The 26148-nt window shown below is 45.9% G+C and overlaps 1 protein-coding gene across 2 annotated transcripts in view; it reads left to right on the forward strand.

The window, feature by feature from the left end:
* SAMD4A (sterile alpha motif domain containing 4A) overlaps positions 1 to 14870 on the forward strand; it is a 238307-nt gene extending 223437 nt beyond the window's left edge. For both annotated transcript variants that reach the window (XM_003408645.4, XM_003408644.4), the window contains 2 exons: positions 4435 to 4518; positions 10426 to 14870. In XM_003408645.4, coding sequence (XP_003408693.1) covers positions 4435 to 4518; positions 10426 to 10454 — 113 coding nt within the window. In that variant the 3' untranslated portion in view covers positions 10455 to 14870. The remainder of the gene's footprint in view (positions 1 to 4434; positions 4519 to 10425) is intronic.
* Positions 14871 to 26148: the final 11278 nt, after the last annotated feature.

Here is a 26148-nt window from a genome sequence, read left to right on the forward strand (position 1 = left end):
CTCCCTGCAGCTTCTCCAACATTTGTTATTTCCTCTTTTTTGATTCGTGCCAGTAATGTGGGGTGATATGGTATCTCATTGTGGTTTTGATTTGAATTTCTCTAATGGCTAGTGATCATGAGCATTTCCTCATGTGTCTGTTGGCCACTTGAATGTCTTCTTTGGTGAAGTGTCTGTTCATTTCCTTTCCCGTTTTTTAATTGGATTATTTGCCTTTTTGTGTTGGATTTTCAAGTGGTGTATTAATTGATCAGCCAAATTGCTCAGATTTGCAAGAAGCTTGATACTCTTTCCTGTTGTTGTGAGGTGTTGTTGAGTCGGTTCTGACTCATATTAACCCTGTGTAGAACAGAATGAAACACTGCACAGTCCTGTGCCATCCTCACAATCGTTGTTATGCTTGAGCCCACTGTTGCAGCCACTGTGGCAATCCATCTTGTTGAGGGTCCTCCTCTTTTTTACTGGCCCTCTACTTTTCCAAGCATGATGTCTTTCTCCAGGGACTAATCCCTCCTGACAACATGTCCAAAGTATGTAAGACACAGTCTCACCATTCTTGCTTCTAAGGAGCATTCTGGTTGTACTTCCTCTAAGACAGATTTGTTCGTTCTTTTGGCAGTCCATGGTATATTCAATATTCTTCTCCAACACCACACATCAAAGGCGTCAATTCTTCAGTCTTCCTTATTCATTGTGCAGCTTTCGAATGCATATGAGGTGATCTGCATAAACTCATGGGCCCCTTGGAGGCCATTGCAGGGGTTGTTTTGAGCTTTATTTCCACATGGACTGGCTTTAGACATTTCCCAGAACCAGCCAGGAGAGCTGTTGGGTGGTTTTTGCCTCTCACTGGTCTCTGGAATGAGAAGGAAACACTAACCTTGTCCTTCCAGAGCCAGGAACAAGGTCTCATACACTCACCAGGGTGGTGACTTGAGCTCAAAATAAGTGTGGTCTGGGCGAGAGCAGTCATGTTCATAGCAAAGGCAGGGTGTGTTTTCCCAACTGGAAAATTAGTTTGGAAACTGCTTGGACAATGATAATTTATTTTGGAAGCAGTTCTGTTCCTGCCAACCAGGGCTCAGCCACCCTCAGGTCCAAGTCCAAGAGGATCTTGGAGCAGCTCTGGTGCCACACTGGGAGGTATTGGAGGTTTCTCACCACCTGCGGGCCTGATGAGAAGGGGCAGAAGGGTCGGGAGCTGGCTTCAAAGGAAAAGCACAGAGAGAGGGACGCTGGACAGCCTCACAGAGCTGCGTCCTGGGGATCTTGTCCTTCCCTTGCACAAAACCAGGCAAAAATTGTGCTTGGTACTGGACTGCCTGGATGTGGGATGGATCAGGTGGCTCCTGACACAGCAGTATTTCATGCTGCGACATGAAATCTATTCACAAACCTTCCTTATGTGCCAGCCCATGATTGGAATTATTCTACCTCAGGACCATTAGAATGCTGCGTACCTGGGAGCACAGTGCTCATAGTCTAACCATGGCGGAAAGAAGAATTCCTAGTACTCAGAGATATCATCTGAACAGAAGAAATAGGCCTACTTTGGGCAAGAGCAGAGAAGGCTCAGTGAGAGAGGGTCCTTTCCATGCTGTCTTACTGAGGACTGTCAGTGACATTCTTCCTGGGCGGTTACAGAAGGCACCCAGGATAAATGAGACCAGCTCTTAGCTTTGTTGTGTTGTTGTCAGGTGCCATCGAGTTGGCTCCAACTCATAGTGACCTTATGGGTAACAGAATGAAACCGTTGCCCAGTTCTGTGCCATATTCACGATCGTTGCTGTGTTTCAATCCTTTGTTTTGGTTATTATGTCAATCCATCTCGTTGAGGATAGTCCTCATTTTCGCTGACCCTCTACTTTTAACAACCATGATGTCCTTTTCTGGCAATTAGGCTTTCTTGATGACGTGTCCAAAGTTAGTAAGCTGAAGTCTTGCCATCCCTACTTCTAAGGAGCATTCATATTTCTTCTGTGACTGATTTGTTTGTTCTTCTGATGGCCACCCATCCGACAGTTTGTCATACTGTGGTGGCTTGTGTGTTGCGATGCTGCTGGAACCTATGCCACCTTAGATTTAGAAGGAGCCATAACAAGAACTGGCCTCGATGGTTAAAGTGGGACAGTGGGACAAGAGCTGCACAACTGCCCCCCTGGGACTTTGGTGAGACCTCTGCCCACCTGGTGACACGTGGCTGAGGGTTTCTTGTCTGAGATGGAAGCTGTTATCCACCCAACCAGTCTCCCGTCTACCTTGTGTGTGTGGTGAGATGCCGTAGATCTGTTTTTATCAGATACACAATTAAAAAGTCACACTATTAGGAAACTCTGCAGTTTGAACATATGGGCTTCTACCAAGACTTGGAATTTTTCAGAGTGGCTCTCAGAGTGGCAGGGGGTTGTGCAACTACCTTCACGGCTCTCCAGTGCATCAGAGTAAGGAACTGGGGGAGAAAAACCAGTCAGCCAACTTGCAACCTAAAAGAGCAGCCACTAGGTTTGGAGATCTGGAGCGGAGAGCCCTGCATTTCTCAGCCCCCTTCTTGGAACACGCGATCCCAGGCTTGGAAAACGGCATTTTGCTGTGTGTTGGCAAGAAATCCTGCAGCTGAGACACTTCTCTCCAAATGTCGAGCATCTTTATTTATCCAATCTCTCCACAGTGTTTGTTTAAAGGGGAGCGCTAGAGAGTAAACTAAATTTTACAATGAGCATATGGATGGCTATAATTGCTGAGGGTTTTTTTTTTCTTATTTGCTAACTGGCTATATATAAAATTGTGTTTCTATTTTATAGATTCACACCCTGAAGGCTGCTAATTCTTACATGCATATGATTTTCACATGAATGGACGAAAATACTGAAATACTCTTCCCTCTGGGATTATCTAATTGCCCCGACCCAACTCTGATAGCAACTAATGGGAGGAAGATAAGAGAAAAACCAATCTGCCCTGCCATCTTCTTGGGCTTCTGGCTTCCCTGGAAGCTTGTTCAGCCTCCATCTACTCATGAGTTGCCACAGTTGTCTTCCAAAGCCATCGGTGGTAGAGCTTGTGTCAGAAAGCACCCTTTCTGCTCCCTGGTGTTTTTAATATTGATCCATTTTGCCAGCCTTCTTTTTGAGAATTTTAAATAACAGAAACAACATCTGCCTCTCAATTAGCTGGTAATAGGGAATACAGATTTTAGAGAAGTCTAAGGGTATCAAGGAAAACAAATTCTTTGGTTTAGCCATTGGTTTCAATTTCCTATCCCACCAAACCACCAACCTCACTCTTTTTTATTAAAAATAGACCTCTCCCCCCTCCCACCCTGCCATCCTTTCTCTTTATCTTCTCATTTGCCCCCTGGTGGAGATGCAAAGGAACAAGGAAATGGCCTGAAGTTTGGACCACAAACTATTTCCCCACTTTACTGGTAGAAGAGTTAAGTCCCAAAGAAGTGAAGAGTCACCTCTGAAGGCAGTGATAATGCTGGAGCTTCCCAGGCACTGGGAACATATCCCATTACTGACACTGATGCTAGGGCACGTAGGGGAGCAGGGGCTTTGGAGTCAGACCCATGTGGGGTTTTGTCCCTGGTCCCTAACCTTGATGAGTTTTTTGTGTCTCTGAGCCTCACCTGGGAAATGAGCTTGTTGGGCAGATTAGGAGCCAACATGCCTGAAGCACCCAGCACAGCCTGGCACTCAGAAGAGATGCTCACCATGCTGTGGTTTCCCTCCCACTGCTCCTCATGAGGAAGCTAAAATGGGCCCCTCTAGTCCTGCTATAATGAAGTGCATATTCAATTGGGGGGAGGCAGAAATAAGTGTGTATTCCGTCAGATGCTGGTGAAGGTTACGAAGGAATATAAAGCAGGGGAAAGGGGAAGTGTAGGGAGGTATTGTTCTTATACTGAGGAGACAGTTCAGACAGAGACTTGAAGACAGGAAGAGAGTCAGCCAGGAACCAGCATTCTAAGCAGAGGGAAACCAGTGCAAAGGCCCTGAGGCAAGAGAGGGCCTGGGATGGAGCGAAGGAAGGGGAGAGCTGTAAGAGGACAGAGAGGTAATGGGGGCCTAGATCATGTGGGGCCTCAAAGGCCATGGCTTGGGTTTGGCTTTTATTCTGGTGCGAGGCCACTAGAAGGTTGTGAGCAAAGGAGCGACAAACTATGACTGTGGCCAGCTATTTTTAGTTACCAGTTTCCTGCCAGCTGCCCATGTTCACAGTGGACTCTGTGTCCAACAGCCCTTAGAGGGTGATTGAACCTGTGCATCACTTGACCTCGGTGCTGGCCCTGACAGTCCCTCTGAGTCTCTTCCAGGGAGGCACACCAGACCTTCATCCTGAAAGCTCCCACATAAGGAAGCCAAGTGACACCGTGCATACGTTCTCCTTGTCCTTAGAATCGCTGTCACCAACATACCCCTTTGTCCCCTGCAGAATTCCAGCTTCCCGTGACTGAACCTGACATCAACAACAGGCTGGAGTCCTTGTGCCTCAGTATGACCGAACACGCCCTGGGAGGTGAGTGCGTCCTCTCCGCATGCCTCCGTTACTATACCCCGGGAGACCTCCTGGCCATCTGCTGGCTATACTCTGGCAGTAGCTTGGGGGAATGGAAAGGGGGTGAAGAGGAGTAGGCAGGGGACAGGGAAAGAGTGTGGCCTCGGGGTGCCCTCATCAAGCTGCACCGGCAGCAGCCCAGGCAGCTGGCTCCTGCTCCCTCTCTGGAAGGTGAGTCAGGGACCTAGAGACACAGGTTGTCCCTCTTCCATCAAGCCCCGCCCCCACAGTGCACATTGGAGTCACACCACAGCAATCGTCCCAGCCAAATGCCAGGCACCAGAGGGGTCAGGAACACGTGATGTGACTTTTAGCGGGAACATCGCCCCAGCACCGGAGCCTTTCCTTGTTGGCACTAGATCCCCCAGTCTGGTCCAAGCATATCCCAACTTCCACTAAAAATAGAATTTTTGAAACAAAAAACCCTGCTTGTTTTTACATCACCCTGTTCCAAACAGCTTCCATAACACCTGGACCCCAAGCAGTCTGAGGTGTCCCTCACAGCGTCACAAACCCACGGCCCACTGCCTGGCTCCCCCACAGCTATAATGCGGCTGGGCTGTGCAGAGCCGAGGCTGCACAAGGAGCTCACAGAAGACACTTGTCTTCCCACCTCCACTTGGTCCGATCTGAAGCCCTGCTGCATACACAGCCTGGGAGACCTTCCTGTCCCTCCTGGTACTAACCAGGCAGCTTTCTCGGGGCCTGGACTCAACTTCTGCCCCTGGGAATGTCTGGCAGGCAGGAGAGACGTCCGCCCCTTTCTGCCAGCTTCCTGGGAAACTGAGTCACGGATATCCAGAGAGGCCTCCTCTGAACCTTCCCAACACCTTCTCTGGTCTTTGGATGCCTTCCCCACCCCGGAGATGGGCTGCCAGCGCACCTAGAGCAAAAAAGTGTGCTATCTGGCAGTAGCAGGGAGAAAGGCTGCCATCAGCTCCCACTCCAGAGAGCTTTATCCTCCCCACAGGTTTTGGGCTTTCAGTCTCTGCAGACACAAATCTTATCCTGAAACCAACTATGAGACAAGTAAAAGCTCTACACAGAGCAGAGTGGAGGGTGGTGGCCACAGCCACCTGACCCCCCCCCAGACCAAGGCTCTCCATAACTGTCAGAGAGCCTCCATTTAGACCAGGAGGGAGCAGAAGGACTCCCTGGGCTGCTGTGATGCCCAGGGCTTCAGATCTGACCAAACCCTCAGTAGGAAGACAAAGCTCTTTCTGTGAGCTCCCCCAGGTTCCAGGGAGCACTGTTTGCAAACCACTGCTCTCTCCCTTAGCCATTCAAATCTTAGAAGCTCAGCATTACTGTTCCTTCCCTGATACCTCTGGTGGGGAGGTGCCACCAGCTCCTGTTCTCCACCTGGCTGAGGAGACTGGGTCAGCCACATCAATAGCACCCTAAGAAGTAACGGAAAACAACCCAAATGCCCATCAGCTGTTGAATGGATAAGCAAAGTGTGGTATATCCATACAATGGGATATTATTCAGTCATAAAAAGAAAGGAAGGGGTGATCTATGCTACAAATGGATGAACCCTGAAAACATGTAAGTGAAAGGCCCCAGACACAGAAGACCACATATCGTATGACTCCATTTCTATGAAATACCCAGAGTTGGCAAATCCTCAGAGACAGAAAGCAGATTACTGGTTACTGGGGCAGGAGGGGAAGGGGGCTGGGTGGGGTGGGGAAGCAGGAGTGGGGAGTGAGTGACCACTAAGACTTACTAGGTTTCTTTTTGAGGTGATGAAGATGTTCTGGAATTAGATAATGGTGATGGTTGTACCAGGTATTGCAAACAGTTAATACACTTGCTGCTAACCAAAAGGTTGGTGATTCGAGTCCAGCCAGAGGCACCTTGGAAGAAAGTCCTGACAATCTACTTCTAAAAAATTGGCCATTGAAAACTCTGTGGAGCACACTTCTACTCTGACACACGTGGGGTTACCATGAATTGAGTCTACTCCATGGCAAATTTTTTTTCGGGGGGGAGGTGGTGGTTGCACAACTCTGTGAATATACTAAAAACCAAGGAAACGTACAATTTAAAAAAAAAAAAAGGGTAAAATTTATGGTATGCAAATTATATCTCAGTTTAAAATTAAAAAATTAAAGGAAGTAATGAGGGCCTATGTGGGGCCAAATTAGGACTGTAGATGGGAAGAGCACCCCCAAAGCTGGTGCCTACAATGCTCGGATGCTGGGAGTAACATCTTAGGGCTGGAGCCCCCAGACCCTGAGTCGTTGGGCCCAGCACAGCCCACTAGCTGGCTGATGTGTGGGGAACTCTGGCGTTTGCCTGCCTTTGAGAATCAGCAAGGAGAGCTGACCTTTTCCCCAAGGGCTTGATTGATCTCAGAGAATTGGCATGTTGAAATTTCTTATCAAACTGCTAAGTACTAATGTTACCATTATTAGTAGCAAGAATCCCAAATGCTCTTTATTAAAGGGAAGTTTTCACTGAAAAGACTTCATTTTTTTAGCCTATTCTTCTATTTTTACAGAAAACCTTTCTGAACTGATGTTTTTTGCTAATGTTTTCATCTTGTTAATCTCCTAAGCCTTTTTGCTGCCGTGTTTTTCCCTCAGTAATCCCCTCTGGTGGAAAGCCTTGTAAGCAGTTCCCTGAGCAGAGAATGCAAATGGAGTTCAGGGTGGCCTGGTTGCTCACAGTGGCGGTGTGCCTTCCCACTGTGACAGCACCGCTCTACTGGTTGGCCCTTCCAGGGGCCAAGGAAGATGACCTTGCTGGGGACACATGCCAATGGATGAGTCATTTTACAGGAGGGCGAATGAGTGGGGAGAAGAAAGCAAAGCAAAGGGCTTCCTCTGCTTCCATCTCAGGAAAGGAGAAGGAGGGTGTACAGGCTCCTGGGACACCATATCCCAGGAAGACCATTCTAAAGCAGCTGGTCCCTGGGCCCCCAGGTGTCCATCCTTCTGTACTGACATTTCTGCCCTCAGCCTCCTCCAGTAACTGCTGTCCTCCTGGTGCCAGCTTCAGCCGCTTTTCTTGTTGCCTTCCCTTCCATCTCTTCTTTTCCTGTCCCAGGCCCCTTCAACAGAACCAGTGAGAAGTCCAGGTGGGTGGGCTACCTTTGTCATCTTGTTTGCAATTATTTAAGACTTTCATCAGTCTCTGTTGGGCTTGCTCCAGGTTGGTGGTCCCCAATTGGTAATGGCCCCAATACCAAGTCTAGCTGTTATCTTCCTCCCCCGGGGGCAGGCTACGTGGGCAGGGATACTCAAGGTGACAGAAGGAGGCTCTTCCCAGCAGAGTGGAGTCTGTAGTGAATTATACCGCTGGGAGGAACACACAGCCACTCTCGAATGTTCTGGGGCTAACGCTTCAGCTGATTTCCTTGCTGTTCCTTTTCACCTTCCCCTCACCCCTTCTTGTGGCTTACCAGGCCCACTTCTAGCCCATATGGAGACTTTGTGCAAATGAGAAAAAGGCCCCACTTTCTCAAGATGCTGTGCTGCCATCTCTCAGAAATGTTTGTCATAATAATCATACAAACCTACGATGGTTACATATGAACAGCGCCCCTTGGAGTTGTGCAGTACACGACTTGCATAGCTGTAAATGATGAGTCTGGACTTCCCTATCGGTCATTTCTCTGCACATGAGCACCGCCACCCTGGAGGATGAGGTGTGAGGTTGGAATTCAGTGAAAATGCGGCTTAGAGTTGGGTTAGTTGAGATTTGTGTATTTCCAGCTCCCCATTTCTACTGCTGATGAAAGGTTGGCATTAATGAGTGGTCCATGAGCCCCAGTGAGGGTGTGCACTGCCTTTCTACAGAGACGGTAACCAAAGAACCCACCTCTCTGTGCACACACTTGCGTGTGCACATAAATACACACCCCCTGTGCCCCCATGACCAGTCACCGCAGCAGAACCACCACTCCAGAAGACTCAGGCTAACACCCAGAGAAGACGGGGAGGAGGCTACTGGTGAAAGTGCACATCTGAGGGCCTCTAGGATTGATGATCAGATACCACAGAAGCTCTCAGGAGCCTTTTGCTTTCTTTTTTAAAATTTCTCATCCAAAACTTGTATAGAATTTAACACACACACATGCACAGGCACACATGTACACACATGAGTACAAGTACAATTGGGGAAATCTGAGTAAGATTTGGTGTATTCTATCAATGTCAGTATCTTGATTGTGACATACTACAATTTTATAAAATGTTACTATTGGGGGAAACAGGGCAAAGCATACAAGGAATTTCTGTGTATTACTGCCTACAACTGCATGTGAACCTACAGTTATCTCAATAGAAATCTCAATTTAAAAAAATTCTCCAAGTCCCTGCTGGCAGAGACAGCAGCCTGGCACCACCCATGAGGAGGCCAGAAGCCTCTGCAGTGGACTCAGTGCTCGTCCATGTCCCTGAGGTCCGCCAGCTTTCCCTGCGACACTCTGTTTCTCTGCTCTCACACCTGAGTTCTGCCTAGTGAATCCAGATGCTCCATCTGGTAGACCAGGCTTGTGACATCAGGGACTGGGACACATTTGCTGACATTTAGGATGTCAGCAAAACCAGGGAGACCTTTATTTAGCAGTCACCCTTATTTGGTGAGCTCATGGAACATAGCCATTTCTGTCTCTTGAGATGGCTAATCCTTGCCCCTCTCTGCTCACCAGGTAAGGCCCTAGTCAGCTCAGACATGGACCACTGGATCAGCCTCCTAAAGTGCCCTCCTGCCACCAGCCTTCCCATCTTTAGGCCATCTGACACAGATTCCAGAGAAACCATTCTAAAATCAGATCTGGTGACTCTACTATTTATAATTCCCTATCACCTACTTCCAGGCTCCTGTTCATAATACACAGGGCTTCTGCTTCTGACTTTGGGAACTTTCCTGGAACGCATGTGTAAGCAGACAACCAAAAAGGGGCAGGCAGTTGTCAGCTCCCTCTACTATCTGTCTCACTCATGGCCTCTCATCTCTGACTGTGCGTTCTCCCTTTCTCTTCAGCCTGGCTTCTCCAATTCCTCACAAAGTAGACTTGGCATATCTCAGGGAGCCATCAGCACTCTCCACTTCCACATGACCTTTCAGCTCCAAGTGCCCACAGCATCTAACCGTGGCATCTCTACCTCTAATCAGATTATTGAGATAAAGAATCTGGATCAGTTTGGGCCAGATGCATCCCTCTGGTCTGATCAGCTGTCACAGACTTTAATCAAGGACTCAGGGTGAGAGGAAGGTGCTCCCAAGAAGGGGATGTGAGCTAGACAGGCCCACCCCTATGTCTATTGCAATTACCCTGCCTGGCTTTTCAGCTGCCCCTCCTACCACTCCTCCATCCCCCCATCCTTCGCTCTAAACCTCAGCCTGCCCCAGGCCCACCATAGATGACCTATCTCCACGCCTTTACTCAAGCTGTGTACTCTCCCCACCTTCATCCATTCCTGCCTCCTCTTTGCTTGGCAGACTCTTTCCTCCCCTACCAGCATCGCCTAAAAAAAGTCATGTGTGTCTATCTGGAACCGTCCTTGACTTCCAAGGCTGACATATATTTCTTCCTCCGTATTCCCGCTGTGCCTGGCACACCCACATTAGAGCAATTGTTCACAGTATCATTGTTTACATGTCTGTGCCCTGCCTGAACTGTGAGTACCTGGAGGGTGAGGATTAGGTCTTTTTAGCTTGGTCCCAGGCTCAATTTTGACTCCTGGAAAAAGTAGCTATTCCACAGACGCTGAGTGGGTGCGTATGTGAATGAATGAATGAATTTAGCCTTTATCTGTCCTCAGAGACTGGGAGACCCAATGTGTATCAGTGTAAGTGGGCATGACAGGATTGTCTTGCTCACCTGCACCCACTGTGTGCTTCTTTCTCTCCCAGATGGAGTTGACCGGACCTCCACAATCTAGAAGCTGAAGGTGAGAGTGACAGCGCTGGCCGTGAAATCGACTGCTGCGGGTCCAGTGTCAGCCATCTTCAGGGTTGCACAGAATCCTTCAAGATCCTCTGCAGCCTTTTTTTTCCTGGTCCTTCTCCCATTTTGATTTTGTGAGAGTGTAGGTCGTCCTTGTAAACATATCAGTAGACCTGGGATTGGTTGTTTTGTCATTTCTTTCTGTCATGGGATGGTTTGGTGTGTGGGGTGGGGAGGGGTCTCTAGGGAAACATGAGATGGGGAGGAGGGCCAAGAGATGGGGTACAAGCAACTCCCTGGATGGAATATAAAGAGAGAGAGAAAGAATACCACTATGAAAGTACAAGAGAGAGGAAGGAGGCAGAAGCCCCAGGCCCTGGGACCCTTCTCAGAAAGCCTGGTTTCCCAGTCAGGCCACAGAAGGATATCGTGGATACGTATGACCAAAAGCAAGATGGAGGCTCACCTCTTTCTGTCTCCCACTGATTGAATCTCCTTGAGGCCCCTGCTTGAAACAGAACTGCAGGAGAGGGCCACATGGCAATGGGGCAAGAAGGAAAAAATTCCCTCCAACAAAATTTCAGATAAACTTTGATTTGTGTATTGTTTACATAACAATTTTAAAGGGTACATAATGTGTACAGAGTTTGGGTAGAACTTCTCTTCATACTATTGCTTTTGTAAAGATTTCTCATTGATATGGATTCATTTGTTTCCTCTATTTTTATAATAGCAGCAGGGTTGTCTGTTAGAATGGCTGCCAAGCTCTGCTTCTTGGGAAGATGGATGCAGTCACGTAGGCCCGAGTTGTCTGTCTGGAACCTTTAGCTGGGAGGAGGGTGTAGGCGGGTTTGAAGGACAAGGATGTGGTCAGAGTGGACAGCATTGCGCAAGGGTACAAAGAGATGGCATCATGTGGTCAGTTATGGGTTTGCTGTCAGGTCGCCCAGAGATTCTACAAGAATCTTGCTGCCCCTGTCTGTGCTGGATTTGCTTCTCACCTGGAGATTTCACTTCCTGTCCCCTTCCCCCCAACTCCCAGCCTTGTTCCACATACACACAGGCTGGTACAAGTTCCACTGGAGGAGAAAAGGGGAGAACAGACATTTTTCCTTTATGAGAGGCCAGATACCCAGAGAATGAGCTCAAAATACTTCTCACAGTGGGGGTGCTCTCGGGCACCTGAGCCTGGAGGCTGCATCCCCTTCACTGGTCACTGCTGAGGAAGAGGAGGAGAGAAAGGCCTAGTGAGAGTGCATGATGGTCAGTCAGCAAGTGTCAGAGTGAGTGTGCAAGTGCAGGGGGATGATTGGCCCAGGTGGCCCAGCCCTACCCTCCCAGGTGGGCAGCAAAAGGAGATGCAGGAAAGGTGAACACGGGGAAAGGTGAACTTGGTGATGGAAACTACAGGTCCACCCACACAGAATAAGTCAGGGATTTCCCGTGGTCTTGTCTGGTCTCCCTGTTCACACAGAAGGGAGGAAAAAAACAGTCGTTACCCTGGTGAGAGATTAACAAACTATGGTACCACCAAGTAATAGCCTCATTTCTTAAGGGCAAGAAAGACTGCGTTTCAGGATTTGATATAGGGAGGGTATTAGAGGAAATCAAACGGGAGCTGTGCTCTGCCCTGGAAAACTAAACTAGGTTGTGTAAATGATGGTGGGGATGCTTAGCCAGAGGCAACATCAGGCAGGCGGTGTAAGGCCTGCTTATTAAATGGGCCAGTCTGATGCCGTGTGTGTGTGTGTGTGTGTGTGTGTGTGTGTGTGTGTGTGTGTGTGAAGCTAGAGTCAAAGTGAAGAGATCAGACCATGCACATCACTGTGCTTGCTTATGGTCATTAAAAAAAAAAAAATTAATGAAGCAAGTATGGATTTAAAAGGCTTTATGAAATCCAAACAGCTTTCTTTTACTTTCAAGAGTAAAAATATACACCCAACCCTGGCCTTGGATGTTTTAACAGGCTTTTGAAATTCTCTTGCAACCTGAAGAGGTGGGAACCTTCACCATAGTCTTTAGCTGGCAAAGAAGGTTTCTTTGAGTCCACAGTTTCATGCATTGCATCGCTAAGGGGACAGGTCGCTCCCTGGGTGACTAAAATTCTAAAAAAGCAAATCCATGCGCAGAAAGAGGCAGTGTTTTTTAGTTGACTTTTTTTTTTTTCCTAACAAAGTGCCATTACCAGTCTTCCTTCCCACCCCTTTTCTAAGCAAACTCAGTGTTACTTACTTGGGGGATGTGTTGGGATGGACGATCACATGCAAGGCAGAGAGAACAGATCAAAGATGTTGAAGGCCAAAGGTAAGACCAGAAGGTTTGGGAATGTGATTTTTGGATGCTAAGGAAGTGAAAGCAGAAGAGAAAAGACAATGATATTGCATGGCTCGCTGAGAAATGAGAAAGCGTTGAGCCCTGCTGCACCTTGAACACATATATCCATAGACTCGTGTTGTTCAGAGAACAGATTGTGAACACAATCACATTAGCATGAATCCTTTAAAAGGAAGAAGACCTTAAAGTATTTGCAGATCTGAATTTCTATTTATTCCTTCACTGAATATAGAAACAATGGCTATCTGATTATTAGAGATATTATTTTGGATATGTTACTTATTAACTTGCTATGGCTGGTAACCATGATAAAGTCTGTTATTAATGACAACATAATTCTTTTTTTAAAAAAAGAAAAAGAAAAGCTTATTTTTTATCAACCGTGTATAGATTTATCTACTTAGTTGTGTTTTGCTATTAGTGTTTTTTTTTTTGTTTGTTTGTTTTTGAGTGTTCTGATAAATTTTAGGAGCCTGTCCCCACGCTGTTTTGAGTCCTGTGTTGACTGCAGGTATATAGCTCAACTTAAAAACCCTAAGGCAGAAGAAGTCTATTTATAAAAGAATCAAACTGTTGCATGCGAAAGGCTGTGAGGTTGGATATTTAGTACTAAAGCGGCAGTGCCTTTTTTTTGTATTTACACATCGACCCCCAAATGCAACTGTTTTATATTCAGTAAATAGTAACGACTTAAAAATCTCAGAGTAAAAACTATTTCACTACACTTTTTTTTCCCTTGTTCTGATTTAAGCCGTGTATTCTTGGCACCTCCACACTGTCTGGAGACAGTGTTCTACAATGTTATTATCAAGTATGATGTTTTATTGGTGCTTTTTATTCATAGTGGTTTCTTACCAGAAACAGTAGGAAGAAACACACAAACTGTGTACAAGAAATGAAACATTGCTGCTGATATGTTTTTTTCCACATGCTTTTGAGTTTTGCTTTTTTAAATGAGGGCCAGCAAGCAAAATAGACGACGCTGGACCTGCCTGCTGAGGGTGGCTGTTTGCACCACGCTCTCAAATCCTGTGTATGGATGGTCCCCTTTGGGTACCCAGGATTGGAGCTACAGCTGATCCCCCTCTCTCCTTTGTTTGAAGAGACACTGAGGGAAACAAGGTTTTCTTTTGAGGTGTCCTTGGCTGCCTTTTTTTTTGGAGTGGGAGCCTCCTCCAAGTCCTTTGTTCTTCTGTACCTCTTGTAGCTTCTGTCGGTGCAAAGTTTGTAGATCGGCATTCTCCAGTAAAATCGGGAGCCCACCAAGAGTGGGGCTGGGGGGCTGCATGGGGCAGCAACGGTAAAAAAAGGCGGGCCCCAGTCTCGTTGGCCTTCTAGAGATGTCTGCAGCCGGCAGCCCCAGTTTGGGTGCGGGGAAGCAGCCTAACCCAGACGCTCAGGTGTGCCTGTTACAAGAAGGACCTGAGGAAGGATCATTTGCACATGGGGCTGTGATAACACTATTGTTGATTTTTTTTTTTTTACAAGTCATCAGAGATGTTTGCAAAGTGAGTTTGTTTGTTTGTATTCCTCTATCTTGACTTAAAGGTGAATGTGTATTCCTCTGGGAGGAATAGGAAGAAACAGGAATGTTAATAATGTCCCACAGAAGACTTCCTCCCTTATTAATATCTAACCCTCCTGTATTTATGCCTAATGTAAGCCGACTTTTAAAAAGCTTCCTTTTGTTGCATGCCCTGTGCAGGCATCCCTATTGTACATGCATGCCTTTCGTCCTGTTTTCCTGTATAAAGTTAGTGAACAAAGAAATATTTTTGCCTAGTTCATGTTGCTAAGCGATGCATATTTTTTAAATTTGTCATATATGGAAATAGCATGTTTGTTACATGTAAGAGCTTTACTGATATACAGATATACTAATGTTTGAAGATGCTGTTCTTTGCAAGTGTACAGTTTTCAAATGTTATTACCAGTGAAACACCCTTGTGGTTTAAACTTGCTACAATGTATTTATTACTCATTTCCTCCCATGTAACTAAGAATCATGGCTATATTTCATATCGACGTTATATTGGAAGTGAAGGGAAATGATTAATACAAGGTTTTGTAACACTGGTGTGTGTGTCTCTTTTCTTTTTCTTCTTGTCAACATGATCGGTTAGAAAACAACTGAATCTCAGAAATAAACCAAGAAAGAAGAGCCAGCATAAAATCCCTGTTTACTTCTGTCTGACTATTCTACACAAAAATACATCTTCAACTATAAGCTGCACTTCTTAACAGAAAGATGGGGAGAAAGTATGAAATTTGATCTGTGGCCAGAAGAGTCAATAAATATGTCACCTGACTTAGGGGCATGTTTCTAACTACAAACTCTTACCTTGCAGATACTATTGTTTATAGCTTGCTCTCTACCCTCAATGCCTTTGAAATCATATTTCACACCTTACCCATGGCATAAAGAGAAATCAGGCTCCTCGGAGCCTTGGGGTTTTACCTACATATGGCTAGAATTTCATTCTAGTACTTCTAATTCCAATATATATATTATTCTAAATTCTGAGTAACGAGGCAGTTACACATATGGCTGGAGAGATGAACCTGGGTTTGAATTCTGGTTCTGTAATCTTAGACAAGTTACTTAACCTCTCTGAGCCTTGGATTTGTTTTGTTGCTTGTTTTTCAGCTTACGAGATACAAGGTTATATAATCAAACCTTTAATCAAGAAAAAGATAAAACATAGGATATAGAGATTATTGCCACCATAATATAGTAACCCAAGAGTTCGCTGAGGTAACGACAACTTGACTTTGTGACAGTGACCATGTGGTGACTCCTCGTTTGCCAGACTCATTTGCCCGAGAGGCATGCAAAATCCAGATTGGTCCCCGGAAACATAAGAAATGCCTCGTGAGCTGAGAAGAACTGAAATTCCTCATAAAGTTGAATTCTTATAACCCAATTGAGCTATATGTCAGAGTATGACTGTGGTGGTTTTATAGAGGAGGGATAAATGTAAAAAGAAAGTTGAGCCTCACCTTTGAAATGTGTAGAATGAGGGTATAAATGAGAGTTGGGGGGTTAAAAGAACAAACTAGTTGCCACTGAGTCCATCCCAACTAATGGTGACTTCATGTGTGTCAGACTAGAACTGTGCTCCATAAGGTTTTCAATGGCAGATTTTTCAGAAGTAGATTGCCAGGCCTTTTTTCTAAGGTGCCTCTGGGTTGTCTTGAACTGCCAACCTTTCCTTTTGGTTAGCAGCCAAGCACGTGAACTGTTTTCATCACCCGAGGACTCTGGGATTAAAGAAGAGGGAACATAGAGGGCTCAGCACACTGCTGGAAATGAGGTGGGTGCTACACACGGGGTAGGGATTTGTATCAGCAAAGCTGCAGCTCTTTGCCAGCGACCTTTGTAATGGAATATTCAGTCCTGGAGAGAAGGTTACTCATATAGTGAACTTTTAGGATCTGCCCCCCTCCTTTTAACCCCTCCCGAGAAGAGATTTAATTCCATTTATTGAAGAGGAATTGTTAACACCTACCTAACAGAGAAAAGATTGAAGTCATCAACAATTTTATTTTACTTGGATCCACAATCAACAGCCAGGGAAGCAGCAGTCAAGAAATGAAAAGAGGCATTGCATTGGGTAAATCTGCTGCAAAGGACCTCTTTAAAGTTTTGAAGAGCAAAGGTGTCACCTTGAAGACTAAGGTGCGCCTGACCCAAGCCATGGTATTTTCAATCGCATCATATGCATGTGAAAGCTGGACAATGAATAAGGAAGACCGAGGAAGAATTGACACCTTTGAATTGTGGTGTTGGTGAGGAATATTGAATATACCATGGACTGCCAAAAGAATGAACAAATCTGTCTTGGAAGAAGTACAGCCAGAATGCTCCTTAGGGGCAAGGATGGCGAGACTGCGTCTTACATACTTTGGACATGTCATCAGAAGGGATCAGTCCCTGGAGAAGGACATCATGCTTGGCAGAGTACAGGGTCAGCAGCAAGAGGAAGACCCTCAAGGAGGTGGATTGACACAGTGGCTGCAACAATGAGCTCAAGCATAACAACGATTGTAAGGATGGCTCAGGACCAGGCAGCGTTTCGTTCTGTTGTGCAGAGGGTCGCTATGAGTCGGAACCGACTCAACCGCACCTAACGACGACAACAACAACCCAACAAAGTGTTGGTAGAGGCTTCAGGAGGCTTGAGCCATGAGTCAAGGGGCATTGGGGGGGCATCATCAGCTCACACTGTCCATGCTCATAGAAAAGGAGCCAAGGGGGCAATACAAAAAGGAGAATCCAGACTCTTCTGAAGTACCTTGATTAGCTCCCTTGGATGCTCACTACATCTATTGGGGCTCTACTCCCTGTAAGCCCAAGACCTATTGTCCTCAGAGGCTGAGGGGAGGGTTTGCAGGCAGGACTTGTATCAGCAAAAACTTCATAAACAACCTGATCCTTCTGTAGGAAACTGTGGAGCCTTCAGGATGGATCTGGCTCACCCAGAAGCATAGCCCTGGCAGCCCCTACTCTGTCCATTTTACCTCTCCCAGCAGGCGTGCTAGCTAGCACTTGCTTTGCAGTGCTGATCTCAGATACTGTTCCACAGGCTCGTACAGGCACTGCCATCGTCTCTTTTCCATGCACACATCCCAATATTTGAAAAGTACTCCTTTCCTGGGCTTTTCAGCCCTGGATCCTCATCAATAGCTCTGGAATTCCCCAGCTCAGTGCCTCTCAAACCATTGGTCAATGCCAGTTGTTGTTCATTGCAACCCATTAGATCCAGATCTTTTGTAAAATATAATAAAAATAAAATTTAAAAAATGCAAGCCCCTGATTTTTTTATGGTTGTGCTGAAGAGATACAAAATTATTCTAGTTACTGTAAAAGAACCCTGGTGGTACAACAACTAAGCGCTCGGCTGCTAACTAAAAGGTTGGCAGTTCAAATCTACCCAGCCACCCCATAGGAGAAAGACCTGGTGATCTGCTCCCGTAAAGATTCTAGCCAAGATAACCCCACGGGGCAGCTCTACTTTTGTCACATGGAGCCACTATGATTCAGAATCAACAGCACCCAACACCAAAGCCCTGCCCTGGGGCTCCCTAAGCTCTGGGGTCACTGTGCTACATCAGCCAAGGAAATTGTTCTCAAGATGTGAAGATGGAAATCCTGAAGCCAACATCTACCATAACCCAGCCTAGCAATGTCCTCAATACCGTAAAGAAAGAACCAGCAGATCTGAGCTGGCTCAAGAGTGGCAAATCCTTTGTTTGCTAGTCACATCTAAGAGCCGATAAATAAATGGAGAAGAGAGTGCAGGGGGAAGAAGAGGAGGGCCCAAGGGATAATGGGACTAGTTGTGCCGGAGGTTAGGGACTGAACCTAAAGTCTTCTGAAATGGGTCAGGCAATAAAGCACTGTTTCCAAAGCCACCCTGAAAATGGAGCCTTCATATGCCCTGCTCTCAGTTTCTGGCCCAGATGTAATGAGAGGTGAAGGTGGCTCCTCTTTGTGAGAGTGCCTGTCTATACACATGGGACAGGGGTGTGGAGTCTGTGACTGGAAAATGTGGGAGCCTGAGAAATTAGGAAATCTGCCAAAACTTAAGCACAGCACCTCCCTTGTTATTTAGTAGCTCTGTTAGAATAAATGGTTTTTCACTGTGTCCTCCCCCTCCACCACCACCCCCGCCCACCCGCCTGCTTCAGCTTGGCCCAGACATTGATTTCTCTGTGATGTAAACCTGGGAATTCAACATCTGAGAATTTCCTCCATGGAATATTTTTTCACCTTAAGTGGTTTCTACTTCAATTTTTAAAACCAACAGAGAACGACTTTGGCAATCTTATAAAGCTTGTACTTGATAAAAAAGACAGCCTTGTGTTTACGTTTGACTCAGAGTGCATATTTTCAAATAGTATGTTGCACAGCTTTTTGAGGTTTTGTTTTTAAATCTAATCCAGGAGAAACAAACACAGAGCTTTGGTGAGTTCAAAGATCCTACCAGGGCTGCTGGAACCCGAGAGGTCCAAGAGACTTCAGCTAAACCCCCTGTGGGAAACAGTCAGGACTGGGTCTCCCTCTGTTTGCTCCAACGTCTTTGAGAGAGATTTCCAGTTTTCCATGCCATAAAACTCTAACAGGATCAGAAATGAAGTCAGATGAACCTACAAAACCCCAAAACCAAATCTGTCCATTCTGACCTCACCACTTCGCTGTCTGTTATGCTTATGCCAGATCTGTTCACTGGGAAGAGGCTGAACGTTGACTTTCTGTACAACTGATTGCTCACCTGAGTCCCTCTTAGCATTGGCCTGTGACCCCGATACTCATTCAAGTTGGAATCCATACAAAGACAGCAAATTGTAGATGAGAGAAACAAAATGGATTTATGACAGACAAATCATCTCCCTCGATCCATCACTAATTGCACCAATCCAGCCCAAGGGTACGGAGCACAGACCCTATGTACTTTCTCCTGTTTCTCTGCTCTGGGATCCAAATTTCCTCATCTCTTCAACCTACTCTGTGTTGCTGTCCCAAGATACGGAATCCAAGCCCAGAATCATCTGCAACTCACTGCATTTACCCAACCGTGCCTCTAATATGTTAGTATCCTGACCCATCCCTCAAAAGACACAGATTTAAAGGGGCAGAGTCCACAAAACTAAAATTGTTACCAAAGCCAACTCTTCAGACAAAGATTAGACTGGACTACAAGCCATAAAATGATACTGGTGAGGAGTGTGCTTCTTGGCTCAAGTAAACACATGAGACTATGTGGGCAGCTTCTGTCTGGAGGCAAGATGAGAAGGCAGAGAGGGACAGGAGCTGGTTGAATGGACACAGGAAATACAGGGTAGAGAGGAGGAGCGTGCTGTCACATTGTAGGGAGAGCAAATAGGGCCACATAACAATGTGTGTATAAGTTTTTGTATGAGAAACTGACTTGAACTGTAAACTTTCACTTAAAGCACAATTAAAAAATAAATAAATAAAAATAAAGGAGCAGGCTCAGGTTTGCTGTCTTCCCCATATAACAGGACTTCCTGAAGATCAGATGTTGACCAGCTGAAGATACATTACAGGACACCAGCACCACATTCCTTCCAAAGACAGTAGTTGAAGTTCAGAGTTACAGTGAGGCCTCTTCCCACTGTCCACCTGAGAAAGCATGAGGTGCTTCAGCAAGCCCCCTGGAGTCCTCCCAGTCTCTTAGCTGCCTAGGTGGCTTCTGACGAGGACCAGGAGTCAGACTGTCCATAAGAGGGCAGGAGGAAGAACTAGGACTGCTGCACTGCTCCCAGGGCACGGCAGCGAATCCCTATCCATCCTTCCCAGAAGGCCAGGGGGAGCCAGTGGGAGAGCTCTGCCTGGTCCTTGCACTCCCTGGGGAAGCCTGGCTCATGACAGAGGGAAGGCAAACACCAACCGGGCCACCTAGCTCCCTCAGAAGAAAGGGAGCAGCAACACTGGAAGACAGAAGGCAGGAACGCTTGGGGAGAGCCTCGGGGGCATTCCAGATTCCGGGGCAAGAGAAATCAGGTGAGTTTGAGGAATGAAGTAAGTAAATGTGCAACTGAAATTTAGAATACAGAGAATGGGAAGTGGTGAGGATGGGGTTGGGGACTGAGGAAGAAGGTAGGGGCCAGTTCCTTAAGGGCCTCGTAAAACACAGTAAAAAATTTAGGCATATGGACAATAGCTTCAGGACACTAGCTGCCGTTGATAATGAGCAAAATGATCAGATGTCATGATTTGTTTTGCTTCTGGTTGTTGGTTTGTTTTGTGTTTGTTTTTTTAAGGAATAATACATTCACTTGATTCAAAATTCCAAAGAAACAAACAAACATATGAAAAGCCTCCTTCCTGTCTCATGCCCTGATCACCTAGTTCTCCTCACTCTGGGCATCCAGGACTCGTTTTCTGTGCACACACCAAGAAATATTTTACACAAATACTGATATGTATTCTTTTTTCCCCTGTTCACACACGGAAGAGTTTACCATGCGCACCCTTCAGCACTGCTTGGTGTTCTTCATTTTTCATTTAATCAGTTTTGCAGACCATTCTGTATCAGTGCCTGATGTTTTTGGAGGCTACACAGAGCTCCACCTGGGTACTGACATAGCTTCTTTAATCAGCCTGTGATTGGTGAACACTCAGGTTGCCTTCACTCTTTTTCTATTGCCAATAATGCTGCAATGAATAAATTATACACAGGCCATTTCACATGTGTGCAAGGGCGGCTGTGGGAAAAATTTCCCCGAGTGGGATTTTGCTGGCTCTTGCCAAGTTACCCTCCATAGATCCATACTTCCGTCATTAATGGATGACAATGCTTTATTTCCTACATGCTCGGCAATCTGCGTATCACCCAACTTTGCGATACCGGCAAATAAGTGAAAAAATAGTATCAGTGTTCTTTTTTCATTTCTCTTATTTAAGTGAGATTGAGCATCTTCTTATATATTGAATAGTTATTTGTATTTGCCTGTAAACTGTATTGGTTTGTTGGCTTTTTTCTTATTAATTTACAGAAGCTCTTTGTATATTATGGAAATTAACCTTTGGTTTGTGACATGAGTTATAGATATTTTTCTCAATTTGTTATCTTTTGACTTTGACTCAGATGATATTTTGCCATATCCACTGCCGTCGAGTTGATTCCGACTCATAGCGACCCTATAGGACAGAGGAGAACTGCCCCATAGAGTTTCCAAGGAGCGCCTGGCAGATTTGAACTGCTGACCTCTTGGTTAGCAGCCGTAGCACTTAACCACTATGCCATAGAGGTTTTAAAAAAATTTTTTCAGTAGTTGAATTTCTTTTATGGCTTAATTTTCTTTTACAGCTTCTGGAGTTTGAATCATATTTTAAAAGGTCCTCCTACTTTGAGATATACTATGCTTCTGGCACTTTCACAGATTCATTTTTTTACACCTATATCTTTGAACCATTTGAAATTTATCCAGTGTAAAGTATGACGTAGAGATCCAATTTTATTTTTATGCAAAAATGAGTACCCAGTTGTTCCTATGTTATTTATTAGGTAATCTCTTTCCTCCACTGATTTGAAATGCTACCTTTGTAATACACCAACTTCCTCTACGCATTTAGGTCTATTTCCATGACTTCCTATTTTTCTTTCCATTGATGTGTTTGTCTACTCATGTACCAGCACCCCGATTATTTTAATTACTATAATTTTATAATTTGCTTTAATATCTAGTAGGGAGATTTATATTTTTCTAAGATTATTCTGGTTACATTTTGGGAAATGGATTAACAAACAAAAAAAAAAAACAAACTCATTGCCATCCAGTCAATTCTGACTCATAGCAACTCTATAGGACAGAGTAGAACTGCCCCATAGGGTTTCCAAGGCTGTAATCTCTAGGGAAGCTGACTGCCACATCGTTCTCCCAAGAAGCAACTAGTAGGTTCAAACCACCGACGTTTCAGTTAGCAGCCGAGTGCTTAACCACCATGCCATCAGGTTCCATGGGAAATGGATTAGAGGAAAGCAAAAGTGGTGGTGGGGTGATCTACCAGGGGTTGCTGCGTTAGTTCAGACAATCCGCAAGTCGAGGGAGGAGTAGTAGAGATAGGGAGGACTGGACAGATCTGTGATACTCTTAGGAGATAGAGTCATCGTAATTGATGACTGGCCACACATGGGGATTAAGAGAGCCTGAGAAATCCAGAACGCCTCCCAGCTGGGGAATTGGGGTCCCATTCACTAGGGAAGGAGTATGCTGGGGGTAAAGGCAGCAGATGAAATTTGTTGTATATTACTTGACCCACCTCATCATTCAAGACAAGTCACTTGGGAGAAATGAGTGGCTAGCAGTCATGCAGACACCATTGTGCTAAACTGGTAAGATTGGTATTAGATTATCTCCACTTTACAGATGAAAGAAACAGACTCAGCGATGTTAAGCAATTTGTCCTATGTCACAGAAACCTTAAAGGCCAGGACAAACCTCAAATCCATGTCTGCCTCCACATCCTGCTAGGAGGGACCGTGGCTGGCTGTCTTTGGGTCCAGGGGCCCCCTATGAGCACTACACTGAGGAGGCTGCAATGACTCTCCAAGCCTTTCCAACATCTCCAACATCTGTTGGAGTTGAAATGCAAGGTTACTTGTAGGCAGTGGGAATCTACAAAATGACCATCTCAAGACGTTTGTTAAAATACAGTTCCTAGGAAGAGGAGGCTTCGTGGGTTTGGTTCTAATCTGGGCTGCACACTGGAATCATCTGGGGAGCTTTACTAAATACTGATGTCTGCTCCACCCCCCACCCAAGAGATTCTGATTTAGTTGACCTGGGGCGTGGACTGGGCATGGGGATTTTTTAAGGCCTCAGGTGACTCTATTGTGCAGCCAAGGAGAACTGCTTCTCCTCTTGTACTTAAGTGGTTTATGACGTCAAGTGCTTCTACAGCTTTGACAGAAGAGGATAAAGATAGCTGTTTCCATTGACTTAATAGAAATTTAAGAACAAGCACATGAACCATTGCATCCCTTGGGTTCCCTACCTACCAGGATCCTCTAAGCCAGGCAGAATAAGCAGTAGGGTCTCAGTGGGCTCAGAGACACTTCTAAATTTCTCCCTCCACTGGCTTGCAACAGTGTTTACAATGCATACCAAAAACCAAAACCAAACCTATTGCCGATGAGTTGATTCTGACTCATAGCAACCCCGTAAGACAGAGTAGAACTACACCATACGGTTTCCAAGGATCAGCTGGTGGATTTGAACTGCTGACCTTTTGGTTAGCAGCCAGGCTCTTAACCGTCACTGTGCCACCAGGGCTCTTAATGCCTACCACTAAGACTGATAAATTTTGTATTTTAATTAGGTTAATGAATTGTTCCTTGGGATACATAACACGTAAGCTGAGTGATCACTTAGCCAGCATTCATCGACCTAATCACCCATGTATTGTCGAGATAGTTTACATTATGCTGCATTAACAAACACCCTCAAAATGTCAGTGGCTTCAAACCCCAAAGACTTATTTCTCATTGGGCTACACGTCCATCACCAGTCAGCTGGGACCTCTGCTCCATACGGCTCACTGTGGAGCCCAGGCAGACACGACAGCCACCAACTGGAGCATTGATGCTTGCCACAGCAGAAGAATAGAGGGAAGTGTCTTCCACCTGGAAGAGAAACGTGTCACTTCTACCCACATTTCATTGGCCAAAGCAAGTAACATGGCCACAACTAACTTCAGGAGCTGGAAAGAGCAATCCTACCACATACGACAGGAGAATCTGTTACTGGACGCTTCCTCCCAGCCGAAAGCAAATGAATGACTTAAGATGCGGGTCTTAGTTTCGTAGTGCTGCTATAACAGAAATACACAAGTGGGTGGCTCTAACAAACAAAAATTTATTTTCTTGTAATGTAGGAGGCTACAAGTCCTAATTCAGGGAGCTGGCTCTAGGGGAAGGTGTTCTCTCTCTGTGGGCTCTGGGGAAGGTCCTTGTCTTGTCTCAGCATCTGTTCCTCAGTCCCTTGGTGACCTCCCTGCGGCGGCGTGCTTCTTGCCTGTTTGTGCTTCCTTCTCTTAGCCTAATCCACTCTTTTTATATCTCAAAGGTGATTGGTTTAAGATGCACCCTACAATAATATTGTTCACTAACATAATAAAGTCCTATTCCCAAATGGGATTATATCCACAGGTATATATGAGTTTAGGATTTACAACACATATTTTGGAGGGACACTCTTCAATCCATAACCATCCGTAAGGTCCAAGAGTCCCTGCCTGGCCAGTGTCAGACAGGAACCTGGGCCCATTATTAAGACAAATTCTGGGCACTTGGCCTGGGTTCTCTGCTTCTCTTCAGGCCCTCAATGCCCAGAGGAGCTCAAGGTGGTGTCATTGGACAAGGTCACGTCCTAGATGGCTGGGTGACCTCCTGCCTCAGCCCATGGGCATGCTGTGGAATCTCCAGGGTCTCCCAGCCAGGCCCCAGCCTGGCCTTTATCAAACTCTTCCCTCCTGTTAGCTCTGACCAGACTCGGAGCAGGCCGATTTCTTTCATCGTTCATCTCCAGCTGGCCTGCAACCTGTGGATCACTCCAGGTTCAAAGACTCAGAAGCAGGAGAACTTAATGCTATGAAAGATACTTTTATGAGCAGCAGCTCTCACCTTCAGGGGATGTTTGAGGCTGTTCTGACTCAGCCTCCCATTCAAAGGCTAGATTCAGTGGAGAGCCAGCATGAAGCTGGCAACCCTGACCATTTGAGGGCTGACTTAAAAAATAAAAACACAAGAACAGTGGTAGAGTGGCAGAAGCGCCTGCAGCAGCTCCACACCCACTTCCACTGGATGTGCCTGAGCAAAGAAGCTCCAGCTCAGCCCCTCCCCACAGCCAGCGGAGCCCGGGGGCCTGTGGATGAGCTACTGTCCAACTCCTGGCACTGCTGACAGAGGTGCTGAAGGCCCCGCTGCGTCCCACGGTCCCAGGTGCATCTTTAGAGCATAGCTCACTGGGTCCTGGCTCCTCAGCAGGAAAGGCCTGGCCTCTCCCCAGCTATGCTCCCCCCAGTCAGGCACATTTTCAAGGTGCTTTGCTTTTAATATTTATTCTGAGTGGTGTATTCCTTGCCCAGGACTCTGGAGAAGAGCCTAGAAAACCAGAAGCATGTGCTCATTTTGGAATCTAGATTTTTACTCCTTTAAAATGGAGATTTCTCCCCTTCTCAGTACCTGGAAGAAGCACTGTGAGCCTGAATGGACTGGCTTCAAATCCCGGGAGGGCCTTCAGGAACTGGCAGAACTGTCTTTAAGAGCACAGGCTTTAAATGAGTGGGCTTCAGAGCCAAATTTCCTGCGTTCCATTCCTGGGTCTGCCGTTTACCAACTATGTGTCCTCAACTGAATTATTTCACCTCTCGGTGCTTCAGTTTCCCCATCTGTGAAATGGGGGTAATACCCAGTGGGGTGGTGGGAAGGATTGAATGAGTTGATACATGCAAGGCACCTAGAACAGTGGATGTGCTCTTGAGTATTCACAGCTATTATTACTGTTTATAATATCTAAAAATCCAGTGCCGTCGATACAAACCCCAAATGCTGTCCAGTCCATACTTCATTAGTCAATGGCAAGAGTCTTAATATACAATGTCAGAACTCGGGGCCATTCGCAACACCCCCCACCGCCCTGCATAGAAGTTGGAAGCACCTGCAAAAGTCAGGCATCCTATAAGGGGAATGTTGACACAATGTGGAAAATGTAACCAATGTCACTGAGCAATATGTATAGAAATTGTTAAATGGAAACCTAATTTTCTGTGCAAACTTTCATGAAAAACACAATAAATTTTTTTTTTTTTTTAAGTGAAGGAGAAA

This window comes from Loxodonta africana, chromosome 10 (assembly GCF_030014295.1).
Source record: "Loxodonta africana isolate mLoxAfr1 chromosome 10, mLoxAfr1.hap2, whole genome shotgun sequence".
NCBI classification, from domain to species: Eukaryota; Metazoa; Chordata; class Mammalia; order Proboscidea; family Elephantidae; genus Loxodonta; species Loxodonta africana.